A 26,352-nucleotide genomic window follows, 5' to 3' on the forward strand; every position below is an offset into this window, starting at 1 on the left:
GGCACTTTTATCATTTGTCAGGCCTGCAAATATCATTAAATGTAGGAGTGTGTGTGGAGTCTGTATGTTCTCCCCTTGTCTGCATGGGCTTCCTCCCACAAGTCGCAAAAGACGTACTGTTAGGTGAATTGGACATTCTGAATTCTCCCTCTGTGTACCTGAACAGCCGCCGGAATATGGTGACAAGGGGCTTTTCACAGTAACTTCATTGCAGTGTTAATGTAAGCCTGTTTGTGACGATGAAGATAATTTAAAAAGATGTAATACAGTTAACAAGTCCATTCCAATATTTCCAGCAGTTGGCTGTATGTCAAAAATGCAAGGATTCAGAGATGGAACAAAATGCTCCACCTTCTTTAAGATAAAGGCCAGGACTTTTCGTTCTCAATCACACCACGCAGGTTCGGTGAGGAGAGCGGAAAATATCACGAGAACTGCAAAGTCATGTATTACATTGGCATAAACACGTGACACAATTGTCCCCTCACCCAGTCAGTGATAGGGCACGTTTTCTGAGGTTAAACGTCAGGAACATCATTTGATATCCCCTGGTACAAGAGGGTAGTTGCACTTCGAGTGGTTCCAGTAGATTTCACTGAATTCATTTAGCAGTTATTGTCTGAATAGTAATCTGTTAGTTATCTTTCCACATGTTTATTAATAAATCATCTTTCTAGTGAGACAACTAGATGTTCTGTGTATTTCATTACAATGGCCAGAAGACAGAACGCAACATGGAACCAGGCATGCAGAACGTTTAAAGATAATGACAGAGAAGGCAAGGCAAAATAGGCTGATGAACGAAAAGAGAAGATTATTCCGCTGACCTGGTGGACTACAGCTATCTTCAACTCAACGCAACAAATGACAGTAAAGTTAGAGATGGAAGGTTTAAAGGCACACCACCAGCTTCAAGTATCAGGTAACATTGATGAAAACTGGCGCATTTTCAAGCAACAATTTAGACTCTATGTTTCCGCCCTTAGCCTAATGGCACAGTCTGACGGGCTTATTGCGTCGCTGCTCACGGTAGCAGGTCCTCAAGCAATAGAAATATGCAATACCTTCACTTTTGATAGCGACAAAGAAAGCAAGAGCTACGATGAGGTGATAAAGTACTTCGATTGTCATTGCTCTCCAAAGAAAAACACAATATTTGAACAATACATACTTTGTACGTGTACCCAAAATCCAAGTGAATCTTTTGATAGCTATGTAACTGACTTGAGGCTGAAGGCCCAGTCCTGCAATTTCAGTAATCTAAAGTCATTGATGATCCGCGACCAAATAGTGTTTGGGGTATCGAATGATAAACTGCATGAAAGATTGTTACGGGAAGACGACCTGAAATTAGAAAATGCTATTAAGATCTGCCACGCGTGTGAGCTGGCTGCACTGCAGATCAGTACATTCAGCTTGAAACATTTTGGCGCCAATATGGAAAAAGATGCCAGTGCCATCAGTACTGTGAAGCAGTTCAATAAAAAAGGTGGTCTCAGTGCGGGCGGCCATTTTAAGCGGCCGACCTCGGCTCTGAACAGACTGGTAATGGAAGAAATCATCCCCATTATGCAGAAACTGGCTCCAGAGGCATACGGAGAATCATTTCAGGCCCACAAAGTGGTTCCGGGAGTGGACTCCCCAATGCTCGAGGCCACTTCACCAAAAGACGTGCTAGAGGTGCAGGTGGCTGTATCAATATGCAGCTCCACAACAACAGACGATGCATACATCATACTGTCCGACGAGGATGAGCCACTACTCGGCTCTTCAGGAAAAGATGACCTATTCATTATCATATCGAGTGACAATGAGCCATCATCTGGGACTCAAATACAGGATGAAGGACCAGCACCCAACGTTGGGAATGTGGATCCAACCCAGACACCAGAGTGCGAGGCTCTGCAGCCCAATACTGAAGATGCAGACTTGACCCCGACCTCACAGTCTCCATAAGTATGCCGACAATGGACGTCTCAACAGACGATCCACAAGCAACCATTCCCATGGCACAGTCCAGCGGCAGGATGGGTGCAACCAACACCAAATAGAAAGAGGTGCAGGTGCAGGATCCCTGCCACAAAAAAAGAGGAAAAGAAGGAGAATGGAGGATACTGTGAGTCCCATTTGTGGTACTAAACAAGCAGACATTGGCAGTGTGGCCGACAGGTCAGAAAATGAAGTATACGATGACGCAGCAAAAAACATTGCGTTAAAAAATTAAAGAGGCAGGCAAGGCAAGCAAGGAAACTGGTCTTCAGGATGCATCGAGTCAAGGTGAAACACGGTGTTGAGAAAAAAGAGAGACCTGCAAGAAAACCGGTATTCCCGAGGCAAGAGCAACGTCGGGAAGCTGATAACAGCCCAGATCAACGGAGCGATGCTGTCGTAGATGTACACTAAGCTGTGCACCAGGGACACGTACATCAGGCATACCATATTGTTTGAAGCACAGTTATGTATATCATAAAACATGTGTAAAATAGTAATACAGATCATGTTTTTGTAAGACACAGTTATATTTAAATATAAACATTAACATTTCCAAAGGAAGGGGGATGTAGTGATATGCCTGTGCACAGTTTTGTAGACAGTTAATGTGACCTCCAACCAGGTGGTGGCGTCAGACATCCTTCACGTGACTTGAGATACCCACCAGTTGGTAGTAGGACGTATGAGAGGGTAGTCGCACTTAGAGTAGTTCCAATAGAATTCACTGAATAAATTTAGTAGTTATTGTCTGTATAGTAATCTGTTAGTTATCTTTCCATGTGTTTGTTAATAAATCATCTTTCTAGTTAAACAACTAGATATTCTGTGTATCTCAATACAACGGATTCTTGCCCAACTCTCAACCCATCTTCGCTTTGGCTGGCCCAGTGGCTGCAATGTTTTTCTTTTGCCACTCAAGACATTTTAACGTCACCCATCCTCATAGGCGGGATTCTTGGGTCCCGTCCGCCCGGCGACCGGAGAATCCCGCCCGAGGTCAATGGAGTTATCCATTGTACGCAGCTCGCCCATGGCGTTCTTGCGGCAGGTGGGATGGGAGAATCCAGCCCCATGATTCGGAGGAAGGTAGGCCTTTTGGTTTTCACCAAATATGACCATGTGGACCAACCACAAAGAGTCAAAACATGCATCTGATATATTGTATCAATGCTTTATCTAGCAGAACAGATTGATAAGATGGTAAAGAAGGCATATGGCATCCTTTCATTTAATAGTCGAGGCACATAATATAAGAGCAGAGCAGTTATGCTGGAACTATACAAGACATTAATTAAGCTTCAGCTTGAATGCTCTGTGCAATTCTGGTTGCATCATTACAGGAAGGATGTAATTGCACTAGAGGATGCAGAGGAGATTTATTAGGGTGTCGCCATGACTAGAAAGTTGCAGCTATGAGGAAAGATTGGATAGGCTGGGATTGTTCCCCTTGGAACAGAAAGGCTGAGGGGAGATTTAATGTGCAAAATTATAAGGAGCCTTGATGGAGTGGATGAGAAGGGCCTATTTACTTTACCAGTGAGGTTATGGGTGCATAGATTTAAAGTGATTAGTCGAAAAACGAAAGAGGAGATGAGGAAAAGATTTTTCACCCAGAGGTTGTGAGGGTCCGAAACTCATCGCCTAAAAGGGTAGATAGAGGCAGAAACCCAACTCATTTAAAAAGGTGTCTGAATATGCACCTCAAGTGCTGTAACCTGCAGTGCTATGGACCAAATGTTAGAATGTGGATTTGGGCTGCGTGGGTTTTCAGCCGGTGCAGGCACAATGGGCCAAGCGCCCTCTTTCTGTCATTTTATGATTCTAAACCAGAGGTGGAAAATTGCAATGCTAGGTGAGTGTCTAAGGGCACATATATGGAAATAATAAAAATATCTCCATACGAAAGCTGCAAGCTACACATTCAAATGAGACGTAACATTTGTTGCAGGTAGGGGTTGGTGGATTGGATCAATTTCTCTGCGCAACCGAAGTATACATTCAATCCAGAAGATATTCACCTAAGCAGTAAGGTAAATCAGACCATTTACAGGGAGGTTGGGAGAGACACTGTACCAATCAGGCCGGAGGGACAGATTGGGGCTTGTTGCAGTTGAGGGGGTGCAGTTTATTTAGCAAGCAGATGATCACAAGGGAGAAATAGCAATTGGCAGGGGGAACAGATGGGATGAAGCATCACCTGGGGACTGGAGGAGCACTCCTGCTTTTCTTGGCGCTCAAGAGTTATTGTAAGAGCTGGCAGCTCCTGCCTCCCTTTCTTAAAACCTGAGAAACATATGCAGCATCGCTTGCATTACTTGATTGAAATAGATGAATGAATTGTGCCCTCCCCCACCGCCCCCACCAAGACATCATGAAATCCATCATCATAAAAATGGCAAGGGGAGCGCACACGTACTTTCCAAGATCAATGATCCTAGTACAAGAGCTGAGACTTTACGACGGCCTACCACAATGCTGATATTGATTAGATGCCGAGTATACTAATTCTGCCCCTGAAATATTAACATTTGGCATTACATTGTTGTTCAAAAGCTCAACATATTGTGGTCCAGCCCGCCAGGTTGGAAATCTATTTTGAGAAAAGTCAGGATAATGTTTCAAGGTTGCAATCATATAATTAACAGCACAGAAACAGGTCATTCAGCCAAGCTGATTTATGCCTGTGTTTATGCTCTATTTGAGACGCCTCCCACCCCATTTCATTTGACTTTGGTGATAAAAATCGAACCAAGCTCTGGGAAATGTTGACGTTTTAAAAAAGCGTTTGCAGGATCATGATCAAGTAGCGTATGCTTTAAGAAATTCTGGATTGGATCAAATGGTTGAAATTCTTTGGCCATTTGCTGGCGGTGTGATTCTCTGCCCAGAGCACACCCCTATCTGCGGGTTTCCCAGCGATGCGGAATTCCCATTGACACCGGCGGGAACAGGCAATCCCGCCGCCAGCGAACAGTGCACCAGTGACACACGGCTGGGTGGCCGACGAATCCCCACGCATGAACTTTTAATCATTGAAAATTATATTTAAAAATCTAACTAGAAATTGACCACAAAACATTGCCATTAATTAATAATTGAACATTGTAGCAGTTTATAATCCACCATAATACAATAGGCATTAACTTAGGAGGAGGGTCGAGGGGAGGGGGGTGCTGGCTCTACGGAATTTCAGAAGCTACTACTGGGCGGCGAACATAGCAATGGTCAGGAAGTGGATAGTGGTGGAGGGGTCGTTGTGGGAGCGGGTCGAGGCGGCCTCATGGAGGGGCACAAGTTTAGGGGCATTGGTAACGGCAAATCTGCCGTTCTTGCCGGCTCGTTACCACAAGCCTAGGTAGTGGTGGCCTTGATGGTGTGGGGAAAGTGGCAAAAGCACATGGATATGAGCACCTATTTGTAACAACCACCGGTTTGCACCAGGGAGGCTGGATGGGACATTCCGGAGATGCCAACGAGCAGGGATCGAGCGGTTAGGGGACTGGTTTCCTGGCAGCTTTCCATGCCTGAAGGACTTGGAGGAGGAGTTTGAGCTGCCCGGGGGGGGGGGGGGGGGAATGGGTTCCGCTACCTGCAGGCGAGGGACTTTGTGTAGATGCAGGTCTCGAGCATTCTGTACCTACTGCCCCAGGGGATGCAGGACAAGGTAGTGTCGAAAACGGGAGTGGGGAGGGGAAGGTCTCAGAAATTTATAAAGAGCTCATGCAATGGGAGGGAACCCCGATAGGGGAGGTGAAGTGAAAATGGGAGGTAGAATTGGGCACGGAATTAGAGGTGGGATTGTGGGAGGATGCCCTAAGTAGGGTTAACGTGTCCTCGTCGTGTGAAAGGCATGGCCTGATACAATTTAAGGTGGTCCACAGGGCACATATGACTGTGACCTATATGAGCTCATACTTTGAAGGGGTGAAGGGTAGGTGTGGGCAGTGTGCGGGAGGGCCCGCAAATTATGTCCACAAGTTTTGGGCATGTCCGAAGTTTAGGGGATTTTGGCAAGGATTTGCCGATGTCATTCCACAGTATTGAAGGTAAGGGTGGTTCCGACTCCAGAGCTGGCGATTTTTGGTGTGTCGGAAGACCCGGGAGTCCAGGGGGCGAGAGAGGCTGATGTTTTGGCCTTTGTCTCCCTGGTCGCCCAGAGACAGATCTTATTGGCGCGGAGGGACTCGGAACCCCCAAAATCGAGAGTTTGGGTTAGTGACATGGCCAGGTTTCTCAGGCTTGAGAAGATCAAGTTCGCCCTGAGGGGTTCAATGTTAGGATTCGCCCGGAAGTGGCAGCTGTTTTTGTGGAAAATTAAGCTGTCAGCGGATATAAAAAAGGGTGGGGGGGGGGGGGGGGGGGGGGAGATAAAGGGAAAGAGGGAGGCATGGGGGGATGGTTGAGGTGGGAAACACTTAGTAGAAGGGGGACTGGGGAACTGTGTATGTGAGGCAAGTTGGCTGGGTTTTGTTATTGATTGGAGGGTGTTGTTTGGTTTATTGTTTGTTCCTTTTGACAACTGTTATTAAAATTATTTATGCCTTAATAAAATATTTTCAACAAAAAAAAATAGGCGTTAACGTAAAAAGAACGATAGATCTGAAAACTGTTCTTACCTTCCCCGGCCATGGTGACCCCTATGGACATCCCCATGAATTTGCTCTTGGTCCACACATGTGCATTCGCACAAATTTTCCTCTCTTTGCATTCGCAGTAAAAACCTGAAACCGGTGGATGATGAGAAACTTGTTCTGCTGCAAATCTCACTTTGTAGCATTCAGTTGGGTCCTTGCTAGACTCGAAGGCTTGCTGGGTCTTGGCCTGATCCTTGCCAATGGTTAAAGTGCTGTTGGCTCTGACTTCATCTTTCGGCACATCCCAGGAGCAGTGGAAAGTCTCTCCAATTATCGGATTATAAGGTTTCTTTGCCACCGCTCCCTTTCGACCCTCATGGAAAGCTGTCAGGTAATATTCCACAAAGCTGATAATCCGCTCTTCAGCTGTGGTACCAGCAGTGATCGACACAAACATGTCTGCGTGGGCCATGAAATTTGCATACATTTCCAGCAGTGACCTTTTCTCTAAAATAAAAGTTGGAAGCACCACCTGTGGTAAGAATGAACAAAGAAGACAATTTAGTTCTTTCAAAGCTATTTTTAAAAAATTTTCAAAATTTAATTTGAAAAATAACGAGGGTCTTAATGTAGGGAAAATACAGGTTCATTCTGAAAGCTGGCTGGCTGATACAATAGATGTTTCTGGTGAAGAAAATCATGACAAGTTTGTGTGGAAGATATTACAGGACTATATTGAAAACAGAAGAATCTGGAAGATAGCAGTGTACAAAGTAGGCACCTATTGGGAGGGTTCTGATCATGCTGAAGCCAGTTTTTCAGCTGTACCTGATGATGGTATTACTGCCTGCGATCGTGCAACATTCTGTGGAACTTTTTTTTCCATTCTGGCCTTCCGTTATCACAGATTAGTACTGTGCATCTAAGAACTTAGGATGTCACAGGAGGCCATAGTAAAATATTTAATAATTGAACAAATGTTACAGCATCAAAGAACAGTTACAGTGCTGAAAAAGGTAATCCCGCCCAGTGTGTCTGCACTGGCACTCTGATAGTGCAGTCAAAGAACAAAGAAAGTACAGCATAGGAACAGGCCTTTCGGCACTCCAAGCTCGTGCCGACCATGCTGCCCGACTAAACTACAATCTTCTAAAAGAACAAAGAAAAGTAAACAAAGAACAAAGAAAAGTCCACCAGGTGGCGCTCCGCAGCCCTTTCACCCTACCTCTGCGCATCCTCATTTTCAGGTAATGATCTGATTCCTTCTGGGATCCCACAATTGAGTCTGTTAACACACACACACAGACACACTCAGATCCTAACCACTGCTGCTTTCGCCAGTTATCTTAGACCTATGCCCTCTGGTTCTTGGATCCTTCCACCACATAAGGGCAGCACAGTGGCATAGTGGTTAGCACTGCTCTCTCACAGCGCCAGGGACCCGGGTTCAATTCCAGCCTTGGGTCGGGGTGCGGAGTTTTGCACGTTCTCCTCGTGTCTGCATGGGTTTCCTCCAGTTTCCTCCCAGTCCAAAGATGTGCAGGTTAGGCGGATTGGCCATGCTAAATTTCCCCTTAGTGTCTAATGGTTAGGTGGGGTTACTGGGTTATGGTGATAAGGTGGGTGAGTGAGCCTAGGTCGGGTGCTCTTTCAGAGGGTTGGAGCAGACCCAATGGGCCAAATAGCCTCCTTCTGCACTGTAGGTATTCTATAACAATTGCCACTTTTAATTTACTGACCTATGGCTTTCTCTACAAAATAGTTTGTTTCTTTTCCTCCCTTTCAAGTATTATTTTGATGGGTTTTAAGCCAAGTATCTTTATTTTAAAAATAAATTTAGACTCCCCAATTTCTCAATTAAGGGGAAATTTAGCGTAGTCAATCCACCTTTATGCTGCATATCTTTGCGTTGTGGGGGGTGAGACCCACACCGACACGGGGAGAATGTGCAAACTCCACACGGACAGTGACCCGGGCCAGGATTCAACCCGGGTCCTCGGCGCCATGAGGCAGCAGTGCTAATCGCTGTGCCACCATGCTGCCCTTTCAGACACGTATCTATAGGCTTTTTTGACTTTTTGAAAAAGATGCTGCCCGCTGTATTATTGTGGCAGCCTGTGGGCAACAGGACTTGTAATAAGTTCTTTGAAATGGCTACCAATAACTTAGTTTGAGTGATATGCTGAAAAGGCAAAATGAGGTTCTGCTTAAGAGGAGCTGGAGGATCTGTTATTGCTGGGTTGTCTCAGAAGATATTGGGGGTCTTCCTCTCGTAAACGATCTGCCTGGAGACAAAGATCTTCCCTTAAATGTACTTTTATTAACATAACTAACTACATATACAGGATTACAGAACATAAGGACAGAAATATATTGCTTTTTGCTTAGGATCTTCTCCTCATGTCTCTGAGTGACATTATTATGACTTAGCCCTTACGCACATGCTCAGTAACTATTATTAGAGTAGTGTTAGAGCTAACCCTTTACTCTAGACAGTGGCATATTGGTAATGTCACTGGACTAGTAATCCAGAGGCCCGTGCTAATGCTCTGGGGACCTGGGTTCAATTCCCACCATGGCCGCTGGTGAAATGTAATGAATAAAATCTGGAACGGAAAGCGAGATTCGGTGATGATGAAACTTTCATCGATTGTTGTAAAAATCCATCAGGTTGGCTGGGCAGCTGATTATTTTTTTTTTACGGGCAGCACGGTAGCATTGTGGATAGCACAATCGCTTCACAGCTCCAGGGTCCCAGGTTCGATTCCGGCTTGGGTCACTGTTGTGCGGAGTCTGCACATCCTCCCCGTGTGTGCGTGGGTTTCCTCCGGGTGCTCCTGTTTCCTCCCACAGTCCAAAGATGTGCAGGTTAGGTGGATTGGCCATGATAAATTGCCCTTAGTGTCCCACATTTGCCCTTAGTGTTGGGTGGGGTTACTGGGTTATGGGGATAGGGTGGAGGTGTTAACCTTGGGTAGGGTGCTCTTTCCAAGAGCCGGTGCAGACTCGATGGGCTGAATGGCCTCCTTCTGCACTGTAAATTCTATGTCTATGTCTCTACAGGGAAAAGTAAAACCAGGTAAAGGGGAATTAACTCTGAGAAAAGGCAGGGACCTGAAACTGAGAGACAAATATTCTGGGAATGATGGGTTACATATTCTGATTTTGACTATTAATTTTGTTAAATTTATAAAACACGGGTTAATAACAGGTAGATTTTAATATTGTCCATTTTCCCAAACTGTCATTTTTGGGTTTCACTATTGTTAGTTACAAGGTATGTTTTATTGAGAAATTTTAAAAGAGAGATTATTAAGCATTTGAAACTCTCAATCACAAACTGTTGTTGAAGCAGAGTTCATACAGTCTTCTGATTTGGAATTGGATAGTTTTTTGGAGAAATAGGGGGAGGGACCAAGAGTGTGGGATTAAAGTAGATGATTTATGTAAAGAAAAACACCCAACAAGAATTTGATAGGTCAAATAGCACTGAAATATTTTTGAGGGCGCGATTCAACCACCACATTGCACCCGGCGCGGTTCTGGGCATGCTGGAAAAATGGCCAAAAATCGAGATCTGCGCTCAGTACGAATCAGTTTGCTATCTGACCGGCCCGCTCCCAATGGAGAGTTTCGAATCTCGCCCAAATATGGCGAGCATATCATTAACCCAAATTTGCATTAATTTACATCTCATTAGTGAGAGTGAAGTCGCATATGATGGCCTTCCGGGAATTAGCCAGCCCCCCCAGTGAGAAATCATTGATCCAAATGGACCACCCAATGACTTTGTCTGCACCAGGGAGTCAATGCCCTCAGCGATGGTCCTCAGAGACTGGGCTATACTTTGGACTACCTCAGTAATGCCCACCTGCATCTGGGACATGTCCTTCATTGACTGGGAAATGATGTTGAGGCCCTCAGCCACGGTATCACGGACAAAGCCATGCCTTGGACACCGCCACTCAAGACACGGACCTCATACTCCAGGCTTTCCATTGCGGTCGCCACCCTAGTAGTGTTGGCCTTGGTGGCATGCCAGTAACCTTTGGTACTCCTCCAATTAGCTATGCACTCGCTGAATTGTCAGTGATATCCCCTCCTGAAGCTCACAACCGTGTCCTAGTATCTGCATCAGCTCTGGGAGAACCTTGTCCAGAGGTTCAGCATCTGGCTGAGGGCAGGCTGAGTTGTGGGATCTAGCAGACCTCTGACTGCTGACTGCCTTGGATGTTCCTGTCTCCACTTTTTTTTAAATAAATTTAGATTAGCCAATTATTTTATCCAATTAAGGGGCAATTTAGCGTGGCCAATCCACCTACTCTGCACATTTTTGGGCTGTGGGGGCGAAACCCACGCAGACACGGGGAGAACGTGCAAACTCCACACGGACAGTGACCCAGAGCCGGGATCGAACCTAGGACCTCAGCGCCGTGAGGCGGTTGTGCTAACCACTAGGCCACCGTGCTGCCCTTCCTGTCTCCACTTGATGTGCATCAGTGGGGTGCTGCTGATGCGCAAGTCTGCTGAATCAGATGGCGAGACAGCCAGTACTGGCAAGAAGTTCATGGGGGCTCATTTCCTGTATTAAGTGCCATTAAATACGGGCCACGATCTCGCCACCGCGGCCGTCAAGAAACCCCCTTCCTATCACGCTCAAAATGACACGTAGAAATGTTTCTGTTAAATTGTGCTCTAAATCTACAAGTTGCTATTATGAAGGAAGGCAAGTTTTGTATTAGTTTGCTGGAAGCAGTTTATAAAATGTGTATTTGCTAAGGCAAAGTCTATAATGGAGAGCAGCAGCACTACAGTCCACCTCTGGTGAAGGACAAACTCATGTAGTAAAAAGCTACAGGCTTGACTTGAGGGGGAAGCAGTGATCCTTATTTGTGAAAATCACACTGATTGCTGTCATGTTCTGCAGACAGGTACATAATGAGATACAGACAGGCAGCTAATGAACACAGAGAACAGGACATAACCAATCAGCAGGCAGAACACCTGGGGGTGATTTCCCACTATAAAAGGCACGAGGTACTCACACTTCGCCTCTTTCCACTGGGGACATCTACAAAGTGAGTCAGGGTGTATATATCACGTAACACCTCCAGCACGTGGCTAAGAGCTAGTCTGGTTCGGTCAGACAGAGTAATCAGACTTAGGTTAGCAGAGAGTCAAACTCACAGGAAACTGTGCTAACTGTGTGACAGGTTCAATAAATCAGATTGAACTAACTTCAAGGTCTGGAGTATCTTTCAGTTAAAGCTGCATCCAGTTGCAGACCGTGTTATCTCAGTGTGCTTAACATGACAATTGTAAAGAAACAGGAGTATTGTTCTCTCTCATGAGCCATCCATTAAAAAAAAATCATGAGTCCATCTGCTCTTAAGGAGCTGCGTCAAGGCCTAATAACAGGACCCAAGGACTCGGAGATTTGCAGAATGCTTTACCTAATATTTATTGCATGTATTTATCGTCAACTATAGTGGAGCAAAGATCAGCTGAGATTAGTTCAAAGCTATCTAGGCTAAGAAAGGACACCGGTTACTGCTGCGAGCATAAACATTGGTCAGTATCTTTCCCTTCTAACTGAATCCTAAAAGTTAAGAATCCACTTCATGACCAAATGTGCTCTCCAGTATGGACTTTTAGAGGAAGATGCCTATTTTGCTGCTATAATTGCTCAAAGATGCAAGAGAAATTTTCCTATCCACTTCCTATGCAGTTTGGTAGATACCTTAATGCAATACGATAATCATTATGAGAGTCAATCACTGCCAGTATCTGAAAATTCAATGGGATTATAAGGACTACGCATCTTCCAGAAGATAGCCATCAAAAGGGAAACTCGGGAGATGACCTAGGCATAAAAAGACCATGACTGTCCTACAACAACTGGCACTTAAACAGGATTTTTCACTGAACAACCAATTTCTGCTGCCTTGAATCATAACCGTGATTTTAACTTATTCCTTCCCAAAAGGAACAGAGCCTTTTTTTTTCAGATCTCCAATTTAAATTCATTCCAATTTTACACTTTATTTCAACAGGAGAACAATATGGAAGGGATATAAAGTGGGTTTACCTCCTATTCAGGTGCTCAAAATCTCAGGTATACAAAATGCTACTAATCTTACCCTACAGCAATGACTAGAGTTGTCAGGCTCTCGGTTATCAAGGAATCTGTCAGGCAGTAATGGCAGCTGGTGGAAGGGTCATGCAACAAACCTTGCCGTTTGGTTGATACTTTTCAATAACCAGCACAGCCAACTATTTAAACTTCTACTGATTAGCAATAGGCACATGGGACGGCAGGGTGGCACAGTGGTTAGCACTGCTGCCTCTCGGAGCCAGGGATCCAGGTTCAATTCTGGCCTTAGGTCACGGTCTGTCTGGAGTCTGCACATTCTCCCAGTATTTGCGTGGGTTTCCTCCGGGTGCTCCGGTTTCCTCCCACAATCCAAAGATGTGCAGGTTAGGTGAATCGACCATGCTAAATTGCCCCTTAGGTGTCCACGGATGTGTAGGTTAGGTGGGATTATAGGGATAGGGTGGGGGAGTGGGCCTAGATAGGGTGCTCTGTCAGAGGGCCGATGGGCCGAATGGCCTCCTTCTGCGAGTTCCGATACAAACCACCCAAGATCTAGCTGAATGATGGATAACCCGAAGGAAATCAGAACCAGCCGTTGGAAGGACAATGGTGCAATTACTCCAGAAATGTTCTTGGGAAATTTAAACAAATAGGCGATGCTAATTGAAGAACTTGGTTTTGTTTTGCTAATGGCGGTTTTCACAAATCAGTTGAGGTGTAACGGACAGCACTGCATGGTTGCCTAGGTAGCCTGGAATGTGCAATTTTGGCAAGCTGGGATGGTGCAGCAACGTCCAAAAGTGTTCTGGCTTGATCTCAATAGATCTGTTGAAATGAGTGTTGAAGGAATAGGGTACAACACACTTAAAAAGAGAGATTGCAGGACCACGGGTAAAAGGTCTATTAAATGTTTGAATGCGGTGTTCGGAAATGTCAGACAACAGAGTGGAAGCCCTTTACATAGGTAAGAGGAGAGAACTAGCTAAGGTTAATCAGATAAATAGACTAGAAGGTATGGAATAAAAGAACGGTGGGAAACATTTAAAGACACAATTCAAAATGTTCAACAAAAATACATTCCATTTAAGAACAAAAAGTCATTGGCTGGGAAGTAACTGCTAATTTGCATTACCCATTCTGAATCACTTTCAGATTAAAGGTAAAAAGAGAAATATTTTACAGATCAGAAAGACCAAATACCAGCTGGAAATGTTTTTAAAAATCAAATTAAAAACTAATTACACAAAATAGAGATGCGGGGCCAGATGATGTGCTGTACCTGAATAATGAGCAAGCTGGTGGATCCCATTGTCGTCCCTAATGAACATATCTGTAGCAAGTGTTGGTTGCTTGAGGAGCTTCAGCTCAGAGTTGATGAGCTGCAGTCTGTGCTTCGGATGCTGTGACACATCAGGTAGGGGGAGAGTTACCTGGACACTGTGTTTCGGGAGGCATTCACACCTCTTAGATTAACTACCTTGAATTCGGCTAGTGGTCAAGGACACGAGGGTGTGACTATGGGTGAGGTAGGTAGAGGGATCCAGGAGGTAGGTGTAGGAGCCTCAGCCCTTGTGAAACAGGTTTGAGATTTTTGCTCCCTGTCCAGATGAGAGTGGGGACTGTAGGGGGGGGGGGGGGGGGGGGGGGAGATGAGCAAACTGACAACAGCACTGTGGTACATGGAGCCATTCAAGTGGGGGAGAGAAAATAAATGTAGTTGTAATCCGGGATAGTATAGTTAGGGGAATAGACATTGTTCTCTATGACCAGGATCAAGAGTCCTGAAGGTTGGTTGCGTTGCCTACCTGGTGCTCGGGTTCGGAACATCTCATCTGGGCTGCAGAGGAACTTGGAATCGGAGGGTAAAGGTTTAGCTGTTGTGGTCCACGTAGGTACCAACAACATAAGTAGAACAAGGAGAGGTACTGCTGAAGGAATCTGAGAAGCTAGGGGCCAAATTAAAAAGCAGAACCAAAAAAGTAATAAACAATGGATTACTACCTGAGCCATGAGCTAATTAGCACAAGGTCAATAACGTTAAAGAGGTAAATGTGTGGCTCAAAGTTTGGTGTGGTAGAAATGGGACATTGGCACCAATACCGGGGAAGGAACATAGAACATACAGTGCAGGAGGAGGCCATTCGGCCCATCGAGTCTGCACCGACCCACTTAAACCCTCACTTCCACCCTATCCCTGTAACCCAATAACCCCTCCCCCAACCTTTTTGGTCACTAAGGCAAATTTATCATGGCCAATCTACCTAACCTAAACGTCTTTGGACTGTGGGAGGAAACAAGAGCACCCGGAGGAAACCCATGCAGACACGGGGAGAACGTGCAGACTCCGTACAGACAGTGACCCAGCGGGGAATTGAACCTGGGACCCTGGCACTGTGAAGCCACAGTGCTATCCACTTGTGCTACTGTGCTGTTCTGGTCGGATGATCTTCATCTGAATCATGCTGGGACCAGAGTCCTGGTGAATTGCATAACTGGGGTTGTGGATAGGGCTTTATACAAGATATTGTGGTGGGGAGGAGCAGGTTCAGTTGTATGGAAAATTTGAAAATAAAAGTTAAAGCAGAAGATAGGAGTGCAGGTTAATGATGAGGACTTTAAACTAATTGGGGGGTGGGGGAGGGCTCAGGAGAGGTTAGTAAAGTTTCCAGAACAAGTAGTAAAACAAGAGAGTATGGAAAGCAGTAGGAATTTAACTTCAGGCAGAGCACAAAAGGGATAACTATGAGAAGGGGTGGGCGGGGGTCAAAGTTGGACCGAGAACGTAGTACCTAAATGTGCGGAGTATACGAAACAAGGTAAATCAGCTTGTAGCGCACATTGAAATTGGCCGGTACGATAATGTGGGCATCACAGAGATGTGGCTGCAAGGGGATCAGGGCAGGGATCTGAATATCCAAGGATGTGTTCTATCAAAAGGTCAAGCTGATGGGCAGACGGGGCGGGGTTGCACTGTTAGCAGAAATTGAATTAAAATCGATAGCAAGACGCGATATAGGAACAGAAGGTGTAAAACCTGTCTGGATAGAGTTGAGGAATCGTAGAGGAGAAAAGTCCCTGATGGGAGTTACGTACAGGCCCTCTAGCAGTAGTCAGGATGTGGGGCAGAAAAAAAATAAGATAGTAAAGGCAAATAAGAAAGGCAATAAGTAGGAAAATGAAATGCTTAAGTAGGGTGCTCTTTCCAAGGGCAGGTGCAGGAGCGATCAGCAGCACCATCCAAAGCTGCAGACTGGCTGCATCTGGGGATCGGAAGAGGGCTTTCACAAGGCATGGAAGCCATTCACCAACGAGGGAGGTGCCACAGAGAAGCCACAAAAACACCAAAGGTTAAAGAGGGAGAAGGGGGGGGATGTGGGGGGAGGGGGGCAGGAATCACCCGGGGCAGACGGTGGGGGGGCCGAGAGCAAGGCTACAGAGAATGGACCCAACAGCAGGGTCAATAGGTTGCAGGTCAGAATGGGAGCGAGCATATGCCAAACTAACCCTGCTCGGGGAGGGGCACCACCAACCCCCAGACGGAAACCTGTAAATAAAACCAGCGAACGAGCCGAGCCATTGTACATCCAAAGAGATGGAGAGGGATACAGGTGAAATACCTCACATATAACGCCTCCCTGTCCTGTCTCTTTTGATAGAGCTGACACATGTAAATAACTAAAACCGTGGCAATATGTAATATAGAATGTGACGCCAATGAAATAATTAAACAGTTAGGGGGAAGGGGGGAGACAGGGGGAGTAGTTGATATTGATGCGGGTGGGGGAAGGGGTTATTCCTGCTATGATATGTAAATCTATGGTCTTTTTGTAAACTTTGTATAAAATTGTTACAATCTCAATAAAAATATTTTTTAAAAAAGCAATAGCAGGAGTTTTGGGAGTTACTCAGGAGGCACAATAGAAATTCAACCCTAGGAGGAGGAAACATGGTAAGGGAAGGACGAGGCATCTAGAGCTGACGAGGGAGGTCTGGACAGCAAAAAGAAAAAGCATACAATGTGGCGAGGATTAGTGGGAAGCCAGAGGAAGCCTTTAAATGCAAGCAGAGGATAACTGAAAAAGCAATATGGGGGCAGAAGATGAAATACAAGTGTGAGCTAGCTCGTAATAAAAGAAGATTAAGAGTTTTTTTCGATATATAAAAGATAAGAGAGAGGCAAGAATGGACATTGGACCACTGGAAAATGAGGCTGCATAAGTAGTAATGAGGAACAAAGAAATGGCGGAGGAACGGAATAGATATTTTGCATCAGTCTTCATGGTGAAAGACACCAGTGACATACCAGAACTTGAGAGTCAGAGGGCAGAGGGGAATGTAGTGAGAAGGTTCTGGGGAAGGTGAAAGGTTTGAAGGTGGATACATCACCCGTACCAGATGGGCTACACCCAAAGGTTCTGAAGAAGATAGCTCAGGAGTGTGTGAAGGCATTGGCGGTGATCTTTTAGGAATCACTCGAGTCAGGGAGGGTCCCAGAGGACTGGAAAATGGTAATTTAACACCCCCGTTTAAGAAGGGAGGGAGGCAGAAGATGGGAAATTATAGGTGGGTTAGCCTGACTTCTGTCTTTCCTAAGATTTTAGAGTCCATTATTAAGGATGAGATTACAGGGTACTTGGAAATGCATGGTAAAATAGGACTGAGTTAGCATGGCTTCATTAAGGGGAGGTTACGTCTAACAAATCTGTTAGAATTCTTTGAGACGCTAACGAGAAAGTTAGACAAAGGACAACCAGTGTATCTGAGCTACTTGGATTTCCAGAAGGCCTTCGATATGGTGCCTAAGAGCCCATGGTATTAAGGGAAAGGCACTGGCATGGATAGAGGATCGGCTGACTGGCAGAAGGCAGAGAATGGGATAAAGGCTTTTTTTTCAGGATGGCAGCTAGTGACTAGTGGTGTTCCGTAGGGGGCAGTGTTGGGACCACAACTATTCACAATATACATGAATGAGCTGGAAGAAGGAACTGAAGGCATTGTTGTTTCCTTTGCAGATGTTACAGATATTTTCAAAATTGTAAATTAATTTACGGGATGTGGGCTTCGCTGGTTAAGCCAGCGTTTATTGCCAATCCTTAGTTGCCCTTCAAAAGGAGGTGGTGAGCTGCCTTCTTGAACTGCTGCAGTCCATGGGTATAGGTACCCTATTGTGTTATTTGGAAGAGAGTTCCAGAATGTTGACCCAACGACAGTGAAGGAACAATGATATATTTCCAAGTCAGGATGATGAGTGAGTTGGAGGGGAATCTCCAGATGGTGGGGTTCCCAGGTATCTGCTGCTCTTGACCTTCCAGATGGTAGCGGTTGCGGGTCTGGAAGGTGCTGTCTAAGGAACCTTGGTGAGTTACTGCAGTGCACCTTGTAGATGGTACACATGGCTGCCAACTGTTCATTTGTGGTGGAGGGTTTGAATGTTTGTGGAATGGGTTGCAATCAAGCGGGCTGCTATGTCTTGGATGGTGTCGATCTTCTTGAGTGTTGTTGGAACTGCACTCATCCAGGCAAGTGGAGAGTATTCCATCATACTCCTGATTTGTGCCTTGTAGAGGATGGACAGCCTTTGGGGGGTCAAGAGGGGAGTTACTTGCCGTAGGACTCCTAGCCTTTGACCTGCCCTGGTAGCCACAGTATTAATATGGTTAGCCCAGTTCAGTTTCTGATCAATGGTAACCCCCAGGATCTTGATTGTGGGGGATTCAGCAATGGTAATGCCGTTGAATGTCAAGGAGTGGTGGCTAGATCCTTTCTTGTAGGAGATGGTCATTGCCTGGCAATTGCGTGGTGCAAACGTAACTTGCCACTTGTCAGCCCAAGAATGGATATTGTCCAGGTCTTGCTGCATTTGGACATGGACTGCTTCATTATCTGAGGAGTCATGAATGGTGCTGAACATTGTGCAGTCATCCGCAAACATCCCACTTCTGATCCCTTGATGGAAGAGAGGTCATTGATAAAGCAATTGAAGATGGTTGGGTCTGGGATACTGCTCTGAGGAACTCCTGCAGTGATGTGTCCTGGAGCTGAGATCATTGAATCAGAGAATTCGACCCATTGAGTCTGCACCGGCCCTTCAAAAGAGCAACCCACTTAAGCCCACACCTCCACCCTATCCCCGTAACCCCACCTAATATCTTTTGGACACCAAGAGCAATTTATCATGGCCAATCTACCTAACCTGCACATCTTTGGGTTGTGGGAGGAAACCGGAGCACCCAGAGGAAACCCACGCAGACACGGGGAGAATGTGCAGACTCCGCACAGCCAGTAACCCAAGCCGGGAATTGAACTTGGGACTCTGGAGCTGTGAAGCGACTGTGCTAACCACTGTGCGACTGTGCTGCTCATCAATGATTGACCTCCAACCACACAACCATCTCCCTGTGTGTCAGGTATGATTCCAACTAACAGAGTTTTCCCCGATTCTAATTAACTCCAGTTTGCTAGGATTCCTCAAAGCCATACTCAGTCAAATGATGCCTTGATGTCAACAGCAGTCACTCTCATCTCACCTCTGGCATTCAGCTCTTTTGTCCATGTTTGAACCAAGGCTATAATGAGGTCAGGAGCTGAGTGACCCTGGCAAAACCCAAACTGAGCATCCATAAACAGGTTATTGCCGAGCAAGTGCCGTTTGATAGCACTGTTGATGACTCACTTTGCTGATGATGGAGAGTAGACTGATAGGGCGGTAATTGGCTGGGTCGCAATTATCCTGTTTCTTGTGTACAGAACACATCTAGGCAATTTTCCACATTGCTATCACTTGCCATCTCTCTCCACAGAGGCTGTCAGACCTGATGAGACTGCCCTGTGTTTTCTGTTTTTCTTTCCCATTGACGCATAAGCGGTAAGTTGCTTTTATCGTACATTTAGACATGAGACTTCGTGAGTGTTTCCCACCCTACCTCCTCCTCTAACCAACCTCCCCACCCCACGGTGGTTGGGAAGTGGGAGCAGGGGCCTGTCGTGAAGGTGAGTGAGTGCCTTTAAATTTGCTTACCTTTCAGCGGGAGCGGGGTTTGAGGTAATATCAGGTAAGCTCTTCCTTTCTTTTTCTTTTTCTTGTTTTTTTTTTTAAATCTAGAGGTGATGTCAGGGAAGGCAGTACAATGCTCCTCCTGCAGAATGTTTGAGGTGAGGGACGCTGTCAGTGTCCCTGCCGATTTCATCTGTGGGAAGTGCACCCAACTCCAGCTCCTCAAAAACCGTGTTAGGGACCTGGAGCTTGAGCTGGATGAACTTCGGATCATTCGGGAGGCAGAGGGGGTCATAGATAGGAGCTTCAGGGAAGTAGTTACACCAAAGACTGGAGATAGATGGGTAACTGTAAGAGGGACTGGGAAGAAGCAGTCAGTGCAGGGACCCCCTGCGGTCGTTCCCCTGAGTAACAAGTATACCATTTTGGATACTTGTGGGGGGGGGGACTTACCAGGGGTAAGCCATGGGGTACGGGCCTCTGGCACGGAGTCTGTCCCTGTTGCTCAGAAGGGAAGGGGGGAAAGGAGTAGAACATTAGTAATTGGGGACTCAATAGTCAGGGGCACAGATAGGAGATTTTGTGGGAGCGAGAGAGACTCACGTTTGGTATGTTGCCTCCCAGGTGCATGGGTACGTGATGTCTCGGATCGTGTTTTCCGGGTCCTTAAGGGGGAGGGGGAGCAGCCCCAGTCGTAGTCCACATTGGCACTAACGACATAGGTAGGAAAGGGGACAAGGATGTCAGGCAGGCCTTTAGGGAGCTAGGATGGAAGCTCAGAGCGAGAACAAACAGAGTTGTTATCTCTGGGTTTTTGCCCGTGCCACGTGATAGTGAGATGAGGAATAGGGAGAGAGAGCAATTAAACACGTGGCTACAGGGATGGTGCAGGCGGGAGGGATTCAGATTTCTGGATAACTGGGGCTCTTTCTGGGGAAGGTGGGACCTCTATAGACAGGATGGTCTACATCTGAACCTGAGGGGCACCAATATCCTGGGGGGGGAGATTTGTTAGTGCTCTTTGGGGGGTTTAAACGAATTCAGCAGGGGCATGGGAACCTGGATTGTAGTTTTGGGGTACGGGAGATTAAGAGTATAGAGGTCAGGAGCACAGATTTGACTTCGCAGGAGGGTGCCAGTGTTCAGGTAGGTGGTTTGAAGTGTGTCTACTTCAATGCCAGGAGTATACGAAATAAGGTAGGGGAACTGGCAGCATGGGTTGGTACCTGGGACTTCGATGTTGTGGCCATTTCAGAGACATGGATAGAGCAGGGACAGGAATGGTTGTTGCAGGTTCCGGGGTTTAGGTGTTTTAGTAAGCTCAGAGAAGGGGGCAAAAGAGGGGGAGGTGTGGCGCTGCTAGTCAAGGACAGTATTACGGTGGCGGAAAGGATGCTAGATGGGGACTCTTCTTCTGAGGTAGTATGGGCTGAGGTTAGAAACAGGAAAGGCGAGGTCACCCTGTTGGGAGTTTTCTATAGGCCACCTAATAGTTCTAGGGATGTAGAGGAAAGGATGGCGAAGATGATTCTGGAAAAGAGCGAAAGTAACAGGGTAGTTGTTATGGGAGACTTTAACTTTCCAAATATTGACTGGAAAAGATATAGTTCGAGTACATTAGATGGGTCGTTCTTTGTACAATGTGTGCAGGAGGGTTTTCTGACACAATATGTTGACAGGCCAACAAGAGGCGAGGCCACATTGGATTTGGTTTTGGGTAATGAACCAGGCCAGGTGTTAGATCTGGAGGTAGGTGAGCACTTTGGAAACAGTGACCACAATTCGGTGACCTTTACATTAGTGATGGAAAGGGATAAGTATACCCCGCAGGGCAAGAGTTATAGCTGGGGGAAGGGCAATTATGATGCCATTAGACATGACTTAGGATGTGTTGGTTGGAGAAGTAGGCTGCAAGGGTTGGGCACACTGGATATGTGGAGCTTGTTCAAGGAACAGCTATTGCATGTTCTTGATAAGTACGTACCAGTCAGGCAGGGAGGAAGGGGTCGAGCGAGGGAACCGTGGTTTAGGATCAAGGAAAACACAAAAGCTTTCTATAGGCATGTCAGGAATAAAAGAATGACTAGGGTAAGAGTAGGGCCAGTCAAGGACAGTGGTGGGAAGTTGTGTGTGGAGGCTGAGGAGATAAGCGAGATACTAAATGAATACTTTTTGTCAGTATTCACTCAAGAAAAAGATAATATTGTGGAGGAGAATGCTGAGACCCAGGCTAATAGAATAGATGGCATTGAGGTGCGTAGGGAAGAAGTGTTGGCAATTCTGGACAAGGTGAAAATAGAAAAGTCCCCGGGGCCGGATGGGATTTATCCTAGGATTCTCTGGGAAGCCAGGGAAGAGATTGCTGAGCCTTTGGCTTTGATTTTTAGGTCATCATTGGCTACAGGAATAGTGCCAGAGGACTGGAGGATAGCAAATGTGGTCCCTTTGTTCAAGAAGGGGAGTAGAGATAACCCCGGTAACTATAGGCCGGTGAGCCTAACGTCTGTGGTGGGTAAAGTCTTGGAGAGGATTATAAAAGATACGATTTATAATCATCTAGATAGGAATAATATGATTAGAGACAGTCAGCATGGTTTTGTGAAGGGTAGGTCATGCCTCACAAACCTTATCGAGTTCTTTGCGAAGGTGACTGAACAGGTAGACGAGGGTAGAGCAGTTGATGTGGTGTATATGGATTTCAGTAAAGCGTTTGATAAGGTTCCCCACGGTCGGCTATTGCAGAAAATACGGAGGCTGGGGATTGAGGGTGATTTAGAGATGTGGATCAGAAATTGGCTAGTTGAAAGAAGACAGAGAGTGGTAGTTGATGGAAAATGTTCAGAATGGAGTTCAGTTACGAGTGGCGTACCACAAGGATCTGTTCTGGGGCCGTTGCTGTTTGTCATTTTTATAAATGACCTAGAGGAGGGCGCAGAAGGATGGGTGAGCAAATTTGCAGACGACACTAAAGTCGGTGGAGTTGTAGACAGTGCGGAAGGATGTTGCAGGTTACAGAGGGACATAGATAAGCTGCAGAGCTGGGCTGAGAGGTGGCAAATGGAGTTTAATGTGGAGAAGTGCGAGGTGATTCACTTTGGAAAGAATAACAGGAATGCGGAATATTTGGCTAATGGTAAAATTCTTGGTAGTGTGGATGAGCAGAGGGATCTCGGTGTCCATGTACATGGATCCCTGAAAGTTGCCACCCAGGTTGATAGGGTTGTGAAGAAGGCCTATGGTGTGTTGGCCTTTATTGGTAGAGGGATTGAGTTCCGGAGCCATGAAGTCATGTTGCAGTTGTACAAAACTCTAGTACGGCCGCATTTGGAGTATTGCGTACAGTTCTGGTCGCCTCATTATAGGAAGGACGTGGAAGCTTTGGAACGGGTGCAGAGGAGATTTACCAGGATGTTGCCTGGTATGGAGGGAAAATCTTATGAGGAAAGGCTGATGGACTTGAGGTTGTTTTCGTTAGAGAGAAGAAGGTTAAGAGGTGACTTAATAGAGGCATACAAAATGATCAGAGGGTTAGATAGGGTGGACAGCGAGAGCCTTCTCCCGCAGATGGAGGTGGCTAGCACGAGGGGACATAGCCTTAAATTGAGGGGTAATAGATATAGGACAGAGGTCCGAGGTGGGTTTTTTACGCAAAGAGTGGTGAGGCCGTGGAATGCCCTACCTGCAACAGTAGTGAACTCGCCAACATTGAGGGCATTTAAACATTTATTGGATAAGCATATGGATGATAAGGGCCTAGTGTAGGTTAGATGGCCTTTAGATTTTTTCCATGTCGGTGCAACACCGAGGGCCGAAGGGCCTGTACTGCGCTGTATCATTCTATGTTCTATGTTCTATGCTTGACTAAGGGTGCGGCCAGTTCTGGAGCACAAGTCTGCAGGCCTATTGATGGATTATTGTCAGGGTCGATAGCTTTGCAGCATCCAATATCTTCAGCCATTTCTTGATATCAAGTGCAGTGATTTGTATTGGCTGAAGACTGACATCTGTGATGTTGTGGACCGCTGGAGGAGACAAAGATGGATCATCCACTCGGCTCTTCTGGCGGAAGAGTGTTGCGAACGCCTCAACCTTGTCTTTTTCACATATGTGCTGGGCTCCTCCATTATGGAGGATGGGGATATTTGTGAAGCCTTCTCCTCCAGCGAGTTGTTTAATAGTCCACCACACCATTCACGGCTGGATGTGATAAGACTGTGGTGCTTAGGTCTGATGCATTCGTTGTGGAATCGTTTAGCTCTGTCTATTACTTGCTGTTTATGCTTTTGGCATATAAGTAGTCGTGTTGTAGCTGCACCAGGTTGACACCTCATTTTCCGGTATGCTTGGTGTACTTCTGACATGCTCTCCTGCACTCTTCATTGAACCAGGGTTGATCCCTGGCTTGGTGGTAATGATAGAGTGGGGGATATGCCAGGTCATGATTGTGTTAGAGTACAGTTCTGCTGCTGCTGACCCACAATGCCTCATGGTTGCCCAGTCTTGAGTTGCTAGATCTGTTTCAAGTCTATTCCATTTAGCACAGTGGTAGTGCTATACAGCACAATGGAGCGTTTAATCAATGTGAAGACGGGACTTTGCTTCACAAAGACTGTGCGGTGGTCACTTCTACCGATACTATCATGGACAGATGCATCGACAGCAGGCAGATTGGTGAGGATGAGGTCAAATATGTTTTTCCCTCTTGTTGGTTCCCTCACTGCTGGCTGAAGCCCTATTCTAGTAGCAATGTCCTTCAGGACCCGGCCAGCTTGGTCTGTGGTGGTACTACTGAGCCCCTTTTGGTGATGAACATTGAACCCAGAGCATATTCTGCACCCTTGTCACCCTCAATGCTTCCTCAAGTGGTGTTCAACATGGATGAGTACTGATCCATCAGCTGATGGTAAGCGGTACGTGGTAATCAGCAGGAAGTTTACTTGAAGCTATCAGACCTCATAGGGTCCAGAGTTGCTGTTTCCAGATGTTGTCGTTGCCTAGGTCGATGCCAGGTGGTCAGCCCGGTTTCATTCCTTTTTTTGTAGCAGTTGAATACAACTGAGTGGTTTGCTCGGCCATTTCAGAGGGCATTTCAGAGTCAGTCACATTGCTGTGGGTCTGGAATCACATGTAGGCCAGACCAGGTAAGGATGGCAGATTTCCTTCCCTAAAGCACATTAGGGAATCCGATGGGTTTTTACGACAATCAACAATGGTTTCATGGTCATCATTAGACTTTTATTTTATACACATATTTTATTGAGTATAAATTCCACCTCTTGCCATGGTGGGATTCGAACCCTTGCCTCCAGATCATTACCCTGGGTCTCTGGATTACTAGTCCAGTGACAATATCACTATGCCTGAAGAGGTAGTGTTGAAGAAGAGGGGAGGCTAGGCGAGTGGGCAAAGTAGTATCATTCCCGTACCAGCCTCCCCGGACAGGCGCCGGAATGTGGCGACTAGGGGCTTTTCACAGTAACTTCATTGAAGCCTACTCGTGACAATAAGCGATTTTCATTTCATTTTATTTCAAGTGGCAGCTGAAATACAATGTGGCAAAGTGTGGGATTAAAAGAGTAAAATACTTCTTCAAAGGTGAGGAACTTGTTGGGTGTTCAGAGATTTAGATGTGCTAGTGCAAGGAACATGGAAAATTAGCCTGCAGGTGCAACAAGCAACTAGGAAGACAAATGGCATGTTGGCCATTATTGCAAGGGGATTGAAAAACAAAAATAATAAGTCTTGCTACAGTTATACAGTGTTTTGGCGAGACATCTCTCCACATTTAAGAAAGGATATACTTGCATTGGAGGCGGTACAGCAAAGGCATACTAAATTGATCCCTGCGTTGAGGCCATTGTCCTATCATGAGAAGCTGAGTAAATTGTGCTTATGTTCTCTGGAGTTCAAAAGAATGAGAGGTGATCTTATTGCAACCTACAAAATTCTGGAGGGGGTATAGGGTGGACACTAGTAGATAGTTTCCGTTGGTCAGAGAATCTAAAACGGAGAGGCACAATCTTAGGATAAGGCCTGGTCATTTAGGACTCAGATGAGGAGTAATTTCTTCACTCAAATGGCTGTGAATCATTGGAATTCTCTAAGCCAGGGTTGTGGATGCTCCATTGTTGAATACATGTAAGGCTGGGATAGACAGATGTTTGGTCTCTCAGGCAACTAAGGGATAAAGGGAGCAGGTGGGAAAATTGAGTTGAAAAACAAGATGGGGTTGTGTGGTCTACTCCTGCTACTATTTCTTATATTCTTAAAATAACATAAATGCCCAGTCCCTTGTTCAGCAGAATGCATATTTTGCTTTTTGAGAGAGTGTTAACTGGACCTTCATAGTCTAAATGTCAGGTTGTGTGTTAGAGGCGGGTTGACACTCCACACACTTGTGGCACATAGACAGCATTGCTTCACGAGAGGTTTACCAGTCAATTTGCACAGGCCACTCGCGAAGCATCCCAACTCCTGTTATTTAATTTCAAGATTTTTGTTCCGCCAACACCAGTGGCACTTATGGAGTCTAATTTTGTCACATAGAGTCTTGTTAATGGGTTGCATATGGGGCTTGACGTTTAGGCCAAGGCACTATTATGTAACTGTCAAATGCAGCTTCAGCAAGCAAGATGGAAGTGGAATCAGAGAGCAGAATTCCTAACGACAACGGAATAGGACTCCTCTGGTTCACTGAA

At 45.9% G+C, this 26,352-nt stretch overlaps 1 protein-coding gene across 1 annotated transcript in view; it reads right to left on the reverse strand.

The window, feature by feature from the left end:
* The window catches only part of LOC119965910 (oxysterol-binding protein-related protein 10-like), a 287,075-nt gene that overhangs the window by 37,792 nt on the left and 222,931 nt on the right, over positions 1 to 26,352 (reverse strand). Inside the window, exon 8 of the mRNA XM_038796909.1 lies at positions 6,609 to 7,098. Coding sequence (XP_038652837.1) covers positions 6,609 to 7,098 — 490 coding nt within the window. The remainder of the gene's footprint in view (positions 1 to 6,608; positions 7,099 to 26,352) is intronic.

Source organism: Scyliorhinus canicula, chromosome 5 (assembly GCF_902713615.1).
Source record: "Scyliorhinus canicula chromosome 5, sScyCan1.1, whole genome shotgun sequence".
NCBI lineage: Eukaryota > Metazoa > Chordata > Chondrichthyes > Carcharhiniformes > Scyliorhinidae > Scyliorhinus > Scyliorhinus canicula.